We start from the raw sequence: 18,419 nt of genomic DNA, 5'->3' as shown, positions 1-18,419 counted from the left end.
CTCCTGGCTTTGTGCTCAGGAAATAATGTTGGTGGTCCTTGAAAAATTATATGGAATACAGAGGATGAAATATGGATCAGGCATGTACTAAGGCAAACCCCACCTACTATATTACTGATTCTGAGCCAAATGGCGTAATTTACTTGAAAGAAAATATACAACACATAGTTCAATGCCTTGAATAAAATCTTAAAGAGCACAACTGCATGAATAATAAGACATGTCAAATAAAAATAAACTTTACTGATAAAAAAAAAATTAAAACAGCATTATAAATAATATGGAGTAGCATAAAATTAGCATCCCAAGTGAAATAATGGGTATAAAGATCCAGTAAAACTCTCTTTTTATTTAAAATGAGACATATTCTGAAATGCCATAAAAATTAAACCCTGAGGATAAGCTGACCTCTATAAACTGCTTTATGATTGAATTTTGAGAATGCCTCTGTAATTGAATAAAAAACAAAGCAAAAACACTTACAAATAAGTGAAAGTATATAATTTGTTCTTATGCATTGAAAAACAAATGTTTTTCAATATTACTTTGGAAACTCAGAAAATATAAATCAATATAAAATAAACAGAACAGAGGGAACTAAGTGTAAGTGGGTATACTTTCCATATTAGCACTTCAACATTTCACAAATCCAAAACTATTTTAAAATGCAAACTTTGAAAATAGTATATTTGTAGTGTACACATAGAAATCACATACATGGGCCTGATAAGATTACTTATTTTGGTCAACGTAGAATTTGGTGGTATATTAGGAGAAAAACTTATAAACAAAGACATCTAGAGTGAAATATAAAAACTGAATTTCCAGAAAATAACTGGAAAGGAATTTAAAATATAAGTTTCAATACTGGCTCTACCACTCACCTGCTGGGTATTCTTGGACACATTACTTACCATCCTTAGTACTGTGAAAACTGAGTGAGATATCTATAGTATAATTTGTAAACTGTAAAGCCTTGCACAAAAACTAGCTACAAATTCAAATTTCCCAGACTTAATTTTTTTGAAAAAGGGTCTTCATCTTAAACAAAAACTTTCTATGGAATAAGAACACACTTTAGAAATGGTATTCAAAACAAAGAAATACAGCAACTCAGTTTATTACATGCAGATTCTTCTGCAATGTTGCTAACAGTTCACTGGTCCAAAATTACTAAAATACTTAAAAAACTATACATTATGTAAACAAAACATAAATAAGACGAAAAAGTTCTTTGTACATATAGTTTAGTACAGGTTGTTAGGGATTCAGGAATATGTACAATTTTACACGATGGACTGCATTTTCATAATGCATAAATATATATATATATTACAGAAACAAAAATAAAATTTCACTAATGACACAGAATACTATATCATAGATACGTTGCAATAGTCCAAGTTCAAGAAGAAACATCAATGCAAGGGTGCAAAAAAGGCTAGCTTACTCCAATCTAGTCAAACCTGACTTTGCTCTATTTATATTTCAAGGACAGGTTAAATGACGATCTATTTTAAAGAATCATCTTTTAAAACATACTCATACCAAAGAGTGAAATGGAATAAATTTTTTCCTTTCTCCTAAAAAAAAGCCTTATTGCAAACTAATGAAAAGATACATTAAAACACACACACAACTATGCATATTTTCAACAGTATAATAAACAGTTAAAACTTTTATGAAAGTCAAAACAATGCCCCATTATTTAAAAACTGGCTCGCTCAGTCTGAATTCAAGATGCAGCTGTGTCAGGCTTCTCTAAGCCAGGTGACCGAAAAGCAGGGAAGACAGAGCCAGAATTTCGACTGGCAGATACAACAATCTGAGAGAGAGATGAAGAGAGTGAAGACACCTTAGATGGTGGAGTATTTATGGTATTCAAGATGGCGCCTTCTGGGCTGACCAACAACTTTTTGACAGATGTGTCCAAATGAAACACCGAAGTGCTACTTGGCAGTTGAGGATTATTAGAACAAATGGCAGAGACCAGAGAAGACTTAGCCAAAAGAGTAGCTGGGGGAGACTTAATTACTGAAGTTAATGATACAGTTGATACAGGAGGTGGAATAGAAACTTTAGCAGTCGTGTTTATGATTTGCGGTGTTGTATGTACTGTGGGTAGAGAACTTGCATTTCCAAGAGAGTTTACAATTTTTGTAGAGCTTCGTAGAGAGTGTTTTACAGGTTGCCCACTTAAGGAATTATTCGATGTTAGTGTAACCTTCTGGGTAGAACTATCTACTGGTGTAGCTTGAATGCCTTGGGCACTGTTAAGAATTAAGGGAGTCCCATATTTTGGATTAGACGATATAAGGAGAACATGACTGCCAGCCCCAAGGCCTTGTGGGGGAACAATAAACCGGGTTCCATTAATCATGATTTGAGTACCAGGTGCCAAAGGTGTATTAGTGTTGATGACTATTTTTTGCTGAATGTAAGGTTCACTAAACTGACCCCCTACTACATTTGATGGTGCTGTAGCCGTGTGATTGGCAGAGACACCTGGAACAGAATTGTAACTGGAGGTTGGTTTTGCTAAAGCAGGAGACATTTGCTGGTTTGGCAGAGAAGCAAAATTGGAAATATTAATGATTTTACCTGGACTTAGTGAAAGGGATGGCAATTCAGTCTGAGGTTTATTTGTGTTTATATTTGTTGGCACTGTAGCTGAAATCCCTGGAGACTGAAACTGGACACACGTCCTAGATTGTCTTTTAGAAAGAGATACAGAATGTGTTGCTCCCGGCACTGTTACTGCATGTGGAGCAGTATTGATTATTTTGGGGGCTACAGTCACAGGTGTAGGCAAGGCAACAGTAACAGGGATTTGTAAAGCTGATGTTAAACCTTTAGGAGACACTGCTGGTTGTGTAGTTGAAATCAGAACAGATGATGCAAGATGTCCTGTTTTCACAGTTGATATGGCCACAGTGTTTCCGAGATTTGATGTGCAAAGTCTACTTGACAACATAGGCATAATCCTTGAAGAGGTATCATTTCCACTGACTAAAACAGGAGGTCTTGCCCCAACAGAAGCAGAGGTTGAGGTCACTGAAAGAGAACCCAAAGATACATTTGCTGCTGTTACTGAAAGCACATTTAAAGATCTTGCTGCAGAAACCACTGATTCATTACCTGGAGTAACATTTTGACTCACAAAAGTTGAATTTACTGGAATTGAATTACCACTTGATGTCAATGGTAAAACATAACCCTTGTTACTTTTATCTTCCCCTTTCGGAGCTACATTTTGCAATATGTTAATTGGAGGGATGTATGGCACTGAGGTGCCTGAAGAATTAATAATTGCTTGACCTATGTTTAGTCCAATTTTCACATCTTTGATTTGAGACACAGTTGGTGATGAATTTATTTTTATTGGTGTTCCCACTGTAGATGGAATTAGTACTATCTGGGGTTGCTCTGGAGTCTTCACATATGTATTAGTCAAGGGAGAAGGAAGAGTTTGCAGTAATGATTCTGTCACAATAGTAGGGGTTGAAGTGCCACTGGGAACTGGAGCATTAAAAAAAACTAATTTTTGGGCAGAAACACCTGCAGATGTTGGTGCAGGAGTCACATTACTGACAGTTGCACTACCAGAAGAAAGAACAGATGGAGTTGACACTAACATAAGTTTCTGAACTGGAGTCCCATTGATCACATCTCCATTTGTTGCTGCTGTTGTTTCTGATCTTGTAACAGGATTTTTTGTGTTATCTAGTTGTGGCTGTTTAGTTGGGGTATGAGTAGCATTTGCATTGGTTTGTCCCAAATTTCCTGATGGCAGACTAATTAAATTTACTGAACTATTTGCAGTTGTTGGTAGTAGAGTGCTAGAAGAAATGGAGGATTTCAAGGGTGAAGAGGGCATGTGTGAATTTTTATCTATAATGGCAGCCAAATTACCACTACAGGAAGGTTGGCCTAAAGAAAGGTTGATACTTGTCCCCACAGACGGATTAAAGCTAGTTGGACTGGAAGTAGAAGTTGGTGTTTGGCAAAAAGATGAGAGACTAGATGTTGTAGCTGTTCCAGCTATTGTTGAGAAGACAGAGGATGATGATGATGTTGTTGGTTTTGGCACGAGAAATGCCTGAAGCTGAGGAGCAAAAGTGAAAACTGAACCTGAAGATAAACTGCTGGGTGAACTTTGATCTGGATTGGTCTGTACTTTTACAACTCCAGTGTTCCCACCACGTGTCCTAACAAGAATTGACTGTGAATCTCTTATACATACAGTTTTCAATTCTTGCTTTGCTTCAGAAGAATCAGCAGTTTGTTGTGCAAAAGAGTTGAGGGAACTTCCAGGATTTGTAGATCCGCTTAGTGTCCTTGGTGATAACAAAGGGTGAACAGTTGAGGAAATGGGTGATGCAATGGGCTGAGGGAATGTGGCTGCTGCAACAGCATTCTTGACTTTTCCTGCTTCACTTTGGATAGATTTAACTAGTGGTGTTAATAAATTACTTACGGAGGTTACAGGGGACAAAGGTTGTAGTCTAGCACTACTCACATTTGACAAAGGTTTAAGTGTCTTATTTAAAACTGTATTAGGTAGAGGAGTGGAAACAGTTCCTGTTGAGTTCACAAGAACTGATGACAAAGAATTTGCATTTGCTGTTTGTGGGAAAGATGAACAATGCTGTTCTGAACTTTTTTGTTGAGTCAATGGTATTTCTTTTGTAACTGCTTTCCCTTCTTTGTGCTGAATCACAAAATTCTTAGGCAGAATAAGAACCTGTTGCATCACTTTTTCTCCTGTTTTAGGATCCAGCATAGGTTGTAACTGAATCTTTACAGAGCTATTATGAAGATCTATGGGCAACCACTGGCCACAGGGCGTTTTGTATACCATTTGTAAAGGACCTTTTGTACTGGTATGGCAGGTCAATGCTGGCTTTATAGGACTTGTTTCAGGAGGAGATATAACTGGCTTTTCCACAGCAGGAGAATTTCTACCTGTGGAAGAGGGCAGTTGATTTAAGGTCACTTTGTTCCCAGAGTTCTTTGCAAGCAAGGCCTGAATAGGTTTGGTCCCTTTCTGAAGAGTAGACACTGATGTTGAATCTGGTGAAGCAAAGGATTCTGGAAACAGTGGATCTGTCTGCTTTGATTCATTCAAACAGTCAATCTGCATATCACCTTCTACATTCTCAACTGTTGTTTCATTTGTGCTTAGTTTTGCTTTCTTCCTTGGTGAAAGCTCTTTTGTGCTATCATCCATATGAATAGTTTGTTTTAACTGTCTTTTAAGTGTTTTAGGCAGTGTCTTTGATACATCTTTAGAGGCCAATTCCTTTTTCAACAACTTGCTTCTGACCACAGGAAAATCTATTTCTGACAATTTCATATCATCTGAAAATTATAAAATAAAGTTAGATAACTATTGAATAGCAATTTATCAAGAAATCTATAGGACATTTCAAGTCTTTGTATCACAAAGAGATTACGGTAAATTCATCTTTGATATGGCAATACTGTTATATTTAATTCTAAGAACAATCTATATTAACAAGTAAATTATTTTTTGTTCAAATTCAGCTAAATCTGCTGCCATTACCAATGCAAAAAAATCTTTTTTTTTTTTGCTTATTGGGCCACACCCAGTGATGCTCAGGGGTTACTCCTGACTATGCGCTCAGAAATCACTCCTGGCTTGGGGGACCATATGGGATGGCTGGGGATCAAATAGAGGTCTGTTCTAGGCTAGTGCGGGCAAGACAAATGCCTTACCTCTTGTGCCACCGCTCCAGCCCTAGCAAAAATAAATCTTGTATCTGTTAAAAAAATATTTATTCAAGCTGGCATTCAGAGGTCATAATTTAGATCAGAAAATAAATCTGATCTGATACTTTTCTTCTATACAGAAAAATATTAATACAGAGAGAGCCCACCATTCCAATTTATTTTTAGACACTTGAAAAGATAAAAAGTATTAATTTATCTCCAAATGTTTAATTATTTTACAGAAAAAATTTATTTAATTTACGTAATACATTTCTTGTCACACTCATACTTTTTATACAATGAACATAATTTATTTCATTGTATTTATAAAATAATGTAATCTGATAAACTGAAATAAATTATATTATCTAATCCAGTCTCTTTTATTAGCATAATATGTCTATGCTGGTTTCATTATGCTATCTTGGTGATACCTATTTAAAGAAATTTTCACACCATTAAAGATTTCCCAAGTTAAGTTTAAAGCAAATGTTAGAAGCACTGTTTCAAAAATAGTAATAATACAAAGAGATGAATTTATTTCTAAAGAATTAGAGAAAAGGCTAAAGTTTGTCAAAAACTGGATAAAAATAGAATAGCCTGGGGCCGGAGTGAGAGCAGGGTGAATAGGGCATTTGCCTTGAATTTTGGTCCATCTCTTGGAGTCCCAGCATCCCATATGGTCCCCAGTCTGCCAGGAGTAACTTCTGAATAAAGAGCCAAGAGTAACCTCCGAAAGCTGCTGGATGTGACCCAAAACAAGTAACAAGCAAAGAAAGATGGAACAGCCACTACAAGGTATAGTTCTACAGACACACACACAGATACACACACATACACGAAAATGATAATGCAAAGATCCCCTTTAAGTTATACAGAATATATTTTCAAAGCATACTATATTTTCTTAACCAATGTGATTCCTTAATCAGACCATTATCTCCACAAAAGTTATTTATCCTTCTCTTATAAGTTTAGTGGTAATTTAAAGATCATTTTAATGCTTACCTGAGTCAAAGTGATCTTTCTCCAGGATATCTAGAAGTTCTGCTGAGTCAGAAGACTTACTGATTTCTACTTTAGGAGATTCTTTTCCAGGATCTCCTTCACTTTCTTCAGTACTCCATAGTTCTCTACTAAATTTATCATAATCAGGCTGTCTTCTGAAATCATCATAATCTTTTTTAAGGCGACTCCTGAAATAAAATGCCCAATACAAAAAGTTTATACATATGTATTAAATTCCTAGAAGTTGAGCTAAGTTTGACATTAACAAAACATTTCACTTAATATAAATATTTAAATTTATTAAAATGTCTTAATTTAAATATTTCTAAAATAATAATCGCTAGCCTTGCAAATAATTATTATTCAGAAAGCTAAACTCCAGGATGTAGGTATAACTAGAGCCAGAGACATTGTAAAGTTGGTAAGGCGCTTGCCTTGCTAGTGGCTACCCTACTTGGCACCACATATGATCCCCCACAGCCCTGCCAAGATTACTTTCTGAACACAGAGCTAAGAGTTAAACCCTGATCACAGGCAGGTATGGACTCTCCTACATCCAACAACAACAATCTTAAAAGATTAAAAGAGTACTTTCAGAATGCAGTATTTGAATATAATGCCTCCCATTTTTCTACTACTAATGGCTGCTACTAAAGCTATCAGAAGATAAAGTTTACTTTTAAACTGTATTGACAGAAAGACTTGAGACTATATAATAGGCTTGTTTGTTTGTTTTGGGGGATCACACTCAGAGGCGCTCAGGGGTTACTCCTGGCTCTGTGCTCAGAAATCACACCTGGCAGGCATGGAAACCCATATGGGATGCCGGGATACGAACCACCGTCTGTCCTGAATTGGCAGCGTGCAATCTCTGTGCTATCTCTCTGGACCCCCCCCCCACCTTTTTTAGGGCTCAGGGGTTAGTTATTCCTGGCTCTGTGCTTAGAAAATCACTCTGGCAGGCTCAAGGGCCCAGATGGGCTGCCAGGGATCGATGCTGGGTCCGTCCTGGGTTGACTGCATGCAATGCAAACATCCTACTGCTGTGCTATTGCTCTGGACCCCTATAAAATACAGTTTTACAAGTAGTATAAAGGGGGGGGCCAGCCCATGATATAAAGCTTACCACAAACTTTGGTGAGTGCAGTTGGAGAAATAACTACACCAACAACTATCATGATAACCGTAGTGAGAGAAATAAAATTCCTTTCTCGAAGACAGGCAACCAGTTAGAGAAATAACTACACCAACAACTATCATGATAACCGTAGTGAGAGAAATAAAATTCCTTTCTTGAAGACAGGCAAGTGGTGGCAGAGGAGGGAGATGGGAAGCATTAGTGGTGGGAAGGTTGCACTGGTGAAAGGTGTATACTTTTTTATGACAGAAACCCAACTACAAACATGATTGTAATCATGGTGCTTAAATAAACATATTAATAAAAAAGAAGAAAGATCTTAATTACAAGTGTGGTGTGAACTGTGTACATTATTGTAAGATTGCTTCAATTTTGGCTGAAACAAAAAGCAAAATCCTTTATCTGGTTTTATAATGCACCATTCTTTGTATCCTCTCAAATAACACTTCTATTTTGGTAATTACTGCTCATATCTAATGTTTTGCCTTTAAATATTTTGCCCCAAGATTCAGCATTTTCTCTCTCTTCAGGCTTAAATATACTTATAACCCAATGAATCATAGTTTATACCTCTAATGTGGCTTACTCTTTTGAACTTGAATTCACATACTAAACTCCCTACTAATAACTCCTAGTAGAAGTTTAAAGAACATCCAATTTTACATACCTTTAAATTCAAACCTTTAAATAGCCCATCCTTTCCTATGCTGTTACCACAATTTCCCCTATGTGTCAGCCAAACATAATTCCGTATTTCAATGATTTAGATTAAAATCAACGGGCACATTTTGACTATTTCCCCCTGACACTGCATATCTTTCTAAACATTAGGGATATTCTATCAGTCCTACTCTTCAGATATAGCCAAAATATCCATCATTTGTATTACTCCCTCATTTAGGTCACTAATATTTTTCATTTAAATTACTGCTATAGTGTAACTCATTTCCTTGTTTTCTTCTTCGTGCCTAGTATATTAATCTCAAAACAGAAGGCAGAGTGAATATTTTAAAAATAACTCAAATTTTATTTTTCCTCCACTTAAAGTCCTTCAATTTCTTAATAGTCAAAATCCACAAATCCCTGCACACTTTATGTGCCTTTCTTCCTTGTACCTTTTTGACTCACAACTCTCCTGTTTTTGTTTGTCTGTTCCTGGGTCACACCAGGTTGTGCTCAGGGTTTGCTCCTGATTCTGTGCTTAGGGATCACTCCTGGATGTGCTCAGGGGACCATAGGTAGTACCAGAGATCAAACCACACACAAGCCAAAAGTCTTAAGTGCTCTCTCTGGCCCTTACTCCTGAGTCTTAACATACTTAGGTATGTTACACTTACAACTCTGATTTCCTCTAAATGCTAAACATGTCTCCAACCTTAAGGTTTTTGCACCTCCTTTCTCCTTCATTTCCTTCAGACATTTTAAAACATCAATCTATCAATAAACGTTCCCTAACATTCTGCTAAAAGAGCAATTATCCGATCCAAAGAAAAGCATTTTGTATCTTCCTCACCCTGTTATTTTTTTCTTCACAACACTGATCATCATTGATAATCGAATGCCTGTTTCTTCCATTAGAATGTAAACAATTAACGAAAAAAAATGAGAAAATTCAGTATGTGGAAAGTAAAAAACACACTCTTCAACAGGAAGAAATCAAAAAATAAATGAAATTGGGATTATTGACATATAAATAAAAATGAAGATATAACATGCCAAATTAGAGGATAAAATAAATTATTTTATTTAGCATAATAACAAAGTGCTAAGAGGTTCTATATATAAAAACATGCATATATATTTTGTTTTGTTTCATTTTTTTTGGGCCACACCCGGTGATGCTTAGGGACTACTCCTGGCTATATGCTCAGAAATCGCTCCAAGTGTGGGGAACCATATGGGATGCCAGGGGATCGAATCTCGATCCGTCCTCGATCAGCCACGTGCAAGGCAAATGCCCTACCGCTGTGCCACCGCTCTGGCCCCTAAACATGCATATATTAAAAAATGAGAAAGAGGGCTGGAGAGAGCTCACTCAGTTGAGTCACGCTTTGCATGAGAGGGTGATCCAGGTTGTATCCCTGATATTGTATATTCCCCCAAGCTTTGCTAGGAGCTTCCTTTGAACACAGAGCAGTATGTGGTCGTGTGGTTCTTCCGAGGAAAGGAGAGAGATCCCAAATCAGCAATCTAACTTTACAAAGAATAAGAAAAGGAATAACAAACCCCTAGCCTAGCAGAAGAAAAAAAATACAATGGTTCATATATAAATAAAATAGAAAACAATAGAAAAATCACTAAAATATAAAGTTCATTCTTTGAAAGAATTAATGAAACAAACCTTTAGCTAGACAGGATAAAAAAATGGGAAACCTCAAATTACTAAAAATCAGAAAGGCCATTATTAACTCCTTCATTTAATAAAAAAGGATTATAAGGATAGTATAGGTCAACAAATTGAGCAATTTGGATGAAAAGGACACATTCCTAGAAATAAACCTAGAAAGATTAATTATGAATAAAGAAAATCTAAATCTATAGCATGTAAGGAAAAGAAAGCAAAAACAAAACAAAAATAGAACACTCAACAAAACATGCCCCCCCCCAACACCCCACAACAAAAACAACTTCAATAGGCAAAGGAATGGTAAGCCACTTACTTGACATGGATATATGAAGCCTTGGGTTTAGTTCCTGTGATACTACATGTTTCCCTGAGCACTACGGAGAACTGCCCTCAAACACCAAGGCAGAAGGTAGCATGCAACTAATGCTGGCAAGGGCCTAAATCAGTGGTCCTCAAATACGGCCCATGGGCCACATAATGTGTTTGTTCCTGTTTTATTTCTTTACTTCAAAATAAGATATATGCAGTGTGCATAGGAATTTGTTCATAATTTATGTTTTTACTATAGTCCAGCCCGCCAACAATCTGAGGAACAGTGAACTGGCCCCAGTGAGGGCCACTGGAAATAAATAAATCTCTCAAAGGCAAATCCTGAACCTGATGATTTTACCAGTGAATTCTGCCAAATACTATCAATTAAAAATATATCTTCTTAACTTATTTCTTGTTATTTTTCTGAGGTCAGCATTATTTATCCTGATGGCATTACAAGAAACCTACAAAAGCATAAAAACTTTGATGCCAATATCACTAAAAAAGTACAAGCATATCAAATTCAGCAGCACATTAAAAGAATTATGTACCATGACTAAATGAAATGTATTTCTAGAATGCAAAAAATAGTTCAACATACAAAAATCAAATCTATTAACATAATGCATGACTTAACAGAATGAAGGAAAGAACAGTGATAATATCAACTGTTACAATAAAACACTGACAAAATTTTCAGCCTTTTGTAATAAAAAGACTCAACAAACCAGGAATAAAAGAAAACTACTTCAACAGAACTAAGTCCATACATACAAAGCTCACAAAACATTATGCCCAATGGGAAAGCTTTTCCTTTATGATCAGGAACAAGGAACACATACTCCTGCTACTTTTTTTTTAGGAGGGGGTCACACCTGGCGGTGCTCAGGGGTTAGTTACTCCTGGCTCTGCACTCAGAAATAGTTCCTGGCTGGTTTGGGAACCATATGGGATACCAGGATTTGAACGACTGTCTGTCCTGTATTGGCTGCATGCAAGGCAAATGCTCTACTGCTGTGCTATATTTCCGACCCCACTTTTGCTACTTCTACTCAACATAGTATTCTAAGTTCTAGTTAGAACAACTAGGAAGAAGTTAAAATAATCATTAAAATTAGAATAAAACAAGTAAAATTATTTATGGTAAGAAATATGGTTTTGTATGGGGACCATACCACATGTGGTGCTGCTCCGAGGCTACTCCTGGCATGTTGCTCCATGGGTTGCTGCTAGCTGAATGTGTTTGGGAACTATATGATGCCACCTAGTAAGCCCAGGTCTCTCTCATGTAAAGCATCAATTATCTTTCAAGCCCCCAAAGATATTATACCTATGACATCATATCTTATATATAGAAGAACTCAAAAAACTAGGCTAACGATACAGTTAATACCTAAACATTATCAATGATATTAAAAATATATTAATAAACCAATTCCACATGTAACAACATTAAAAATTTTCAAGGATATGAGAATTCATACAAAGTAAACTAAAAACATATGAGAAAAAATTTAAAAGACATAAAAGAACAGAAAAACAATTATGTTCATGGGTTGGGAAGATTTGATTATTTTAAGACATCAAACTACCTTTATAATTTACAGATGCAATGAAACCTGTATTAAAACTACAACATCTGTGGTGAAATAGAAATGCCGATTTTAAAATTCATATGGCCATCAAGGAACCCCAATAATAATTCTGAAAAAAGAAAAGCAAAACTATTCTTTCCAATTTCAAAATTTACTACAAAAGCACAATAATCAGAGGCTGGAGAGATAGCACAGTACTAGGGCATTTGCCTTGCATGTGGTTGACCTGGGAAGGACCTGGTTCAATTTCCGGCATCCCATATGGTCCCCCAGCCTGGCAGGTGTGATTTCTGAGAGACAGAAGTAACCCCTGAGCACTGCTGGGTGTGGCTCCAAATCAGTCAGTCAGTCAGTCAATCAATCAATCAATCAATCAATCAATCATGTTTTTTTTTAAAAAAAGCACAATAAGCAAAATAGTGTGGTACTGGTATATAATACATAAACATGATGAAAAAAATTTAAAGGGTGTCAAGAAATGTGCTTTTTTCCAGCAAGTACTGTTAGAAAATCTGCTGACTATCCACATGCAAAAGAATATTGTAGAATGATCTATATCTATAAAAACCTATATAAAATGGATCCAAGACCCAAATGTAAAAATTAAATCTGTGAAACTCTTAGAAAAAAATAAGGCAGAAGCTCCACATTTGGCAATAATTGCTTTTATGATACTAAAGGCACAAATAATAGAATTAAAAGGTGACTAATGAACTTTATAAGCATTAAAAAAGTATCAGAGGCACTATTCATAAGGTAAAGAGGTATTACAGAATGGAAGAAAGTATTTCTAAATCATGTATTCAATAAGAAATTAATATTCATAATATACTGAGAATTCTTAAAATTCAACAATAAAGAGCTGTAGAGATATAATAGTGTTTAAGATGCATGCCTTGTATACGATCAATCCTGGTTCAATCACTGGCACCACAAGTCCCTCAACTATAATTGGGTACACACCTGGAGGTACCCAAGCACTGTCAAAAGTGGTCTTACCTTAGCAGTACCATATCCTCAAACCCTCACATTGAACTGATGGTCTAGTTGACTGAGAATCACCACCGGGCCCTTAGACTCCCTGAGCATTGCAGACTTACCAAAAACCAAAATCAAACTATGAAAGCCCTCAATAATGAAATAAAACATAAACTGATTTGAAAAATGTATGGAAGTCTTGAAATGGAATTTCTCCAATGATAAACTGATCGTCAAAAAGAAGATCCTACTAACCCTAATCATTAGGGAAGTGTAAATCAAAACTATGATGATATATCTCTCATACACTTTAAGATGGGTAATATAAAAAATGAAAACACAAGATGTTAGTAAAGATATGAAAAAATAGAAACATTGCATTCTATTCATGACATATTCTGTGAACTGTGGACAGCTATATGAAATTACAAAATTATCACTGATCCAGCAATTTTTTTCTGGACATATATACAAAAGAAATGAAATTAGGACCTTGAGATACTTGTATATCCATGTTCACAATAGCATTTTTACAGCTAAAACATGAAAGTCACCAAAGCAGTCATCAACAGAAAATGGATAAGCAAACTATGGTACACAAATATGGCAGTTTGGAAAAAATAAGATTATCATTAAGAACTCTCATTAAAGTGAAATAACCTGCTCACAAGACATAAATATTGCATGACTCTGCTTATATAAAGGTCTTGGAGTAGTTGAAAATAGGTTCAACTTTATTAGATGAAAAGTTTTCTTGAGAAAATGAGGTAAATGCAGAAAAACATTTTAAATGTAGTTATTATCATTGAACCATCACTTAAAACTAATGAAAGTAGTAAGTTTTGTTTGGCAAAGATAACAAAAAAAGAAATAAAATTAAAAAGTCAGAGAAAGAAAAAGAATTGAACAGATCTTTAAAATGACTGCCTGCCTTTGTCAGGGTTTAAGAAGGTACCTTGCACACAGGAAGAACTCAGATCTGTCAGTTAAATTACATAGTAATGAAATCTATTGAATGATTCCAAAACATGTCTTCATGTTCATAAGTTAAATGTCCTAAAATAAGCAAAACAGTTTATAAAGCTCAATTACCTGTTTCTTTGAAAAGCTTTCATTAATTTTGGTTCCCATGGCAGCAATTCATTTAAGAGACGTATCAATGTACCGTGCAACTCCTTTACAGCTTGTCTCCGATGGTACCACTTGCCCTAAAAACACAATTTTTAAAATAACTCCCTTAGATTGAATATTAAAGTGAGTGTTAAGCTTTATTTTCTGAGTTAAAGAGTACCATACTTATCAAATATACCTCTTCAGAAAGTGGCAGAAAGAAAAGATAATGTTCTGTAATCTTATCTGATGAATTTTAAAGATTCTCTCAACCTAAAGTTTTAAAACCACTTAATTTCACATCAAGCCAGGATAATTTTAATTACTAAAAAATTAGGCATCTTAAATTAACAAGAATGTTAATGTTTCAGAAATATAACAAGAGACAAAATTTAAACAGTTTTTAACTCAGTCAGTTGTAAATATAATAGCAAATCATTTATAAAATACATGTAGGGGCCAGAACGATATGGTACAGTGGGTAGATTGCTTGCCTTGCATAGGGCTGACAAGGATTTGATCCTCGGCATCCCATATGACCTCTTGAGAATCATCAGGTATGGCAACCTCCCCAAAACAAACGAAGTATCTTTGGGGAGGGTATAAATTAAACAGAAACATATTATGGTTCTCTCCTGTCAGTTTTCTCAGTTCTCCCACAGAATAGGATAAAAGAGAGCAAAAAGCCAGGATTATCATCAGATGCAGAAACAGTTTTTATAACCGAAAGTCCTAAGGAAATTTATAATTATTTTATTTAAAAATGCTTCCAGCACAAAGGGGAGTTCATCATTTTCAATTCTTTAATTCTATACTCAGAATAATTAGTGACACACCTCTCACTTGCTAAAAACACTATCCTAAATATTCCATTAATTCATTAAAAAATAAAGTCATATGTAATATACATGAGAGGCAGAAAGGAAAGTGAGAAATAGGAAGAAAGTGAGGAGGCTGGAAAGCTCTCAGCAGCACAAGAGTGCATACATACATCTTAGCAGCTCTGAAAACCCTTAGAAAATGTTTTTGTATATTTAGTTTTATTAACACTTATCAGATTAAATGACTTGTTCAAGATTCTGTGATCTGAATACAGATCTTCCTGATCCAGAGGTCCAAGTTCTTACAACTACAACACTACTTCTTAAAGATCATCGCTACAAATTTAATTTGACAATTTTATAAAGAACTCTGGCAAATATATACTTTAATAGTACCCATAAAATTATCCAGAGACCATAGGAATAACAATTTTATTGGTTACATTTACTGGTGGCCAGCTCTAACTTCTTTAGTGTCAGCACACATCAATATTACCATTACCATTACTACAAACCACCATCTTTACAGCTATATAACCATATTTTCTTTAGTGGAGGAATAGCACTGAGACAAAATTCAAGTATTATATATTCCTCCTGTTTTCTCTTTTATAGCAAAAGACACACAGAGCATGTCAAAGAGACCACATTTAACATACATAAAATTAGAATTCTTCTTAAAACAGGAAATTAAGGAAATCAAGGCAGGAAATTCCTCAAAATAGTAAAATTATGATTAAAGAACAAAACATATTCTAAATATGTGAATAAATCTTCACATTATTCACTACAAAATGTATTCATTTTGGTGGCATTAAAATCCACATATGAGTTACTACTGTCAAAATACTGTTTAAATCAACAGAAGCATATATGTGTGTGTGTGTGTGTGTGTGTGTGTGTGTACATATATATAAACAACCACATTTCTGCCAGTGAGCTTTTATATATAGAAGGGAAATTGCTTACTAGAAGAGTAGGAAAATGTAGATTGTATGCTCATGTGCACATTCATATATGGAACCTATGCTCAATGCCTAATTTTGTTTTCTTATGACAAATCAGAGTATTATTAAAAAACACCAAGAAAAATTATCTTTATGACAGTCTAATCTAAACAAGCCTTACCTCTTATCAAAAGATTTCTAAAATTAAGTACCAGGGCTAGAGTGATACTCTATGTTAAAACATACATGCTTTGCGTGTACAGGAACCCAGTTTGATTCCCAGCACAAAATGGTCCCTTGATGTCTAGCCCTAGAAGTCCCCTGAAGATTGCGGCCTCTGTTGGGCACCAGCACCAGCAGGTCCAAGCACTGAACCATCTACAGAAAATTGTGTCTCTTGAATATTGCCTGAGATGGACAGATCCTCCACTAAAAGTAAACCTAAGACCCAACTAACTAATGGAAGCTAAGAGAAAGTATGAAGAAATTTTAACCTATAGAAAAAACAAGAAACAAATAAGTAATCTTTGTTTAGAAAAAACAAACAGATGAAAGATAATACTCTAACTCCTTTGTGGAATACGTTAAGGTTTTATTTAACTAAAATTTTTAAAATGGAAGACAGATATGTTTCTCTTTAACAATCTAATCTAACATTATTTTTTAAATCCTCAATTACTATTTGCTAAAAAATGTAATGGTAAGAATAAAAATAAACTTTTCCTAAACTAAAGAAAGCATAAAGATGAAGGGGTAAGAGGAGAGAAAATGACAGATACAGAGAGCAGTATGAATTTATGTCTGAATTAGTGAGAGGATTGAGAATGCAAAAAAGCAACAGCATTGTTGGACCTGAGAACTAAGTAAGTGAAGCACAGAAAAAGAGACTGAATAGCTATAGTCAACTTTTTTTTTTATAAATAGGTATGTACTTGTGAAGACTAAAAATGGTTCAATTGCCATTTTCAAAGATAAAATATTTCCTATGGTAATCTCAATCTGTTAAATGAATTATCCAAATATTTAAAAAGTTAATGGTTTCATTATAAATTTACTATCAAATTTAATATCAAGGTATGAATTTCAAGCATACACATGGAACCAAAGGCATTTGGTACCATTTAAATTTGAAGCTTACCTTTCATTACTTCCTCATCCAATGTCCACAGCAGCTGCAGATTGCCACCTCCCTTTCCATGAAATGCCCCAAATGACTGATAGTTTAAGTTTTATAAAGTTATAGGGATTACTACAAAAAGGAGCTGGTCTATGGTTACAAGATAAGCCCTTTATCATATTATGCAGTTTTATAAGTTTATAGATGTGACAAGTTAATAACCTAAAGAACCAAACTTACAAAACTACACAATACTGTACAATGAAAAACTTAGTTTCTGTGTGTGAAATGAATGGGGAGGGAAACTTACCTTACAACTAAAGAACAACTCCATAATGTTGCAGTAATCTGGGATGGGTATAAGAACACCAGCATATGCTGGCTGGGGTGTTGCAAGGAGAGGGAGTGGGCAATGTACTGATGCTGGGGACATTGGACACCTAAGGGAAAGAAAAAAGAAAGTAAATTGCAACTTTAGTAGGTCTCATCACCATGGAAATCTATTTGCACATTTAAAAAAATAAATTTTCCTGTACCTAGGGCCAGACTGCTAGTATAGCAAGTAGGGTGCTTGCCTTGCATGCACATGATCCCTATTAAATCCCTGATATTGTATATCGGCCTCCAAATTTCTCCAGAAGTAATCCCTGAGCACAGAGCGCAAGAGTAAGCCCTGAATATGCCTGATGTGTCCCCACAACAAATAAAAATTTTCCTATATCCTCTCACTTAATTTTGGTTGGTGGCCACACCTCGTGGTGCTTTGGTGGTCAATCTTAGTGGTTCAGGGAACTATATGCAGTATACTTGCATCAAAGTGGGATCAGCCACTAAGTGCTATAACCTCCAGTATTGTATCTCTGGTCATGCCTCTCTAGTCATCCCCTAACCTTGATCTTTTATTTATTTGTTTGGTTTTTGGTTATTGGGCCACATCCAGTGTCTCTTAGGGATTACTTTTGGCTGTGTTGAAAAATTACTCCTGGCAGGCTTGGGAGACAATAAAAGATGTAAGGGATCGAACCTGGATTGGCCGCGATATTTGCACATTTTAATAAAATATTCTGAATGTTAAACTGGGTGAAAGCAACTTGCTTAGCAAACTATGTAATTTCTTCTAACACTACAACTAAAAAAAATCATGCATCAACAGTATGTAAAAATTATAGATCATGTATAAATATATATGAAAAAAATTCAAATTGAGAGTATTACTTTGATGATATTCTTGTTTTTATTAAAAAAAACAAATAGTACAGGGGTCAAGATATAATACTGGGGTTAAGGCACATAGTTTTTATGTAGCCAACCTA

At 35.2% G+C, this 18,419-nt stretch overlaps 1 protein-coding gene across 1 annotated transcript in view; it reads right to left on the bottom strand.

Annotated features, from left to right (window-relative positions):
• Positions 1-1,104: 1,104 nt before the first annotated feature.
• KIAA2026 (KIAA2026 ortholog) overlaps positions 1,105-18,419 on the bottom strand; it is an 84,686-nt gene continuing 67,371 nt past the window's right edge. Inside the window, exons 6-8 of the mRNA XM_049772914.1 lie at positions 14,204-14,319; positions 6,742-6,929; positions 1,105-5,361 (exon numbers count right to left, since the gene is read on the bottom strand). Coding sequence (XP_049628871.1) covers positions 1,736-5,361; positions 6,742-6,929; positions 14,204-14,319 — 3,930 coding nt within the window. The 3' untranslated portion in view covers positions 1,105-1,735. The remainder of the gene's footprint in view (positions 5,362-6,741; positions 6,930-14,203; positions 14,320-18,419) is intronic.

This window comes from Suncus etruscus, chromosome 1 (assembly GCF_024139225.1).
Source record: "Suncus etruscus isolate mSunEtr1 chromosome 1, mSunEtr1.pri.cur, whole genome shotgun sequence".
NCBI lineage: Eukaryota > Metazoa > Chordata > Mammalia > Eulipotyphla > Soricidae > Suncus > Suncus etruscus.
The sequence above is the reverse complement of the archived record's forward strand: the minus strand, read 5'-3'. Positions and strand labels throughout refer to the sequence as shown.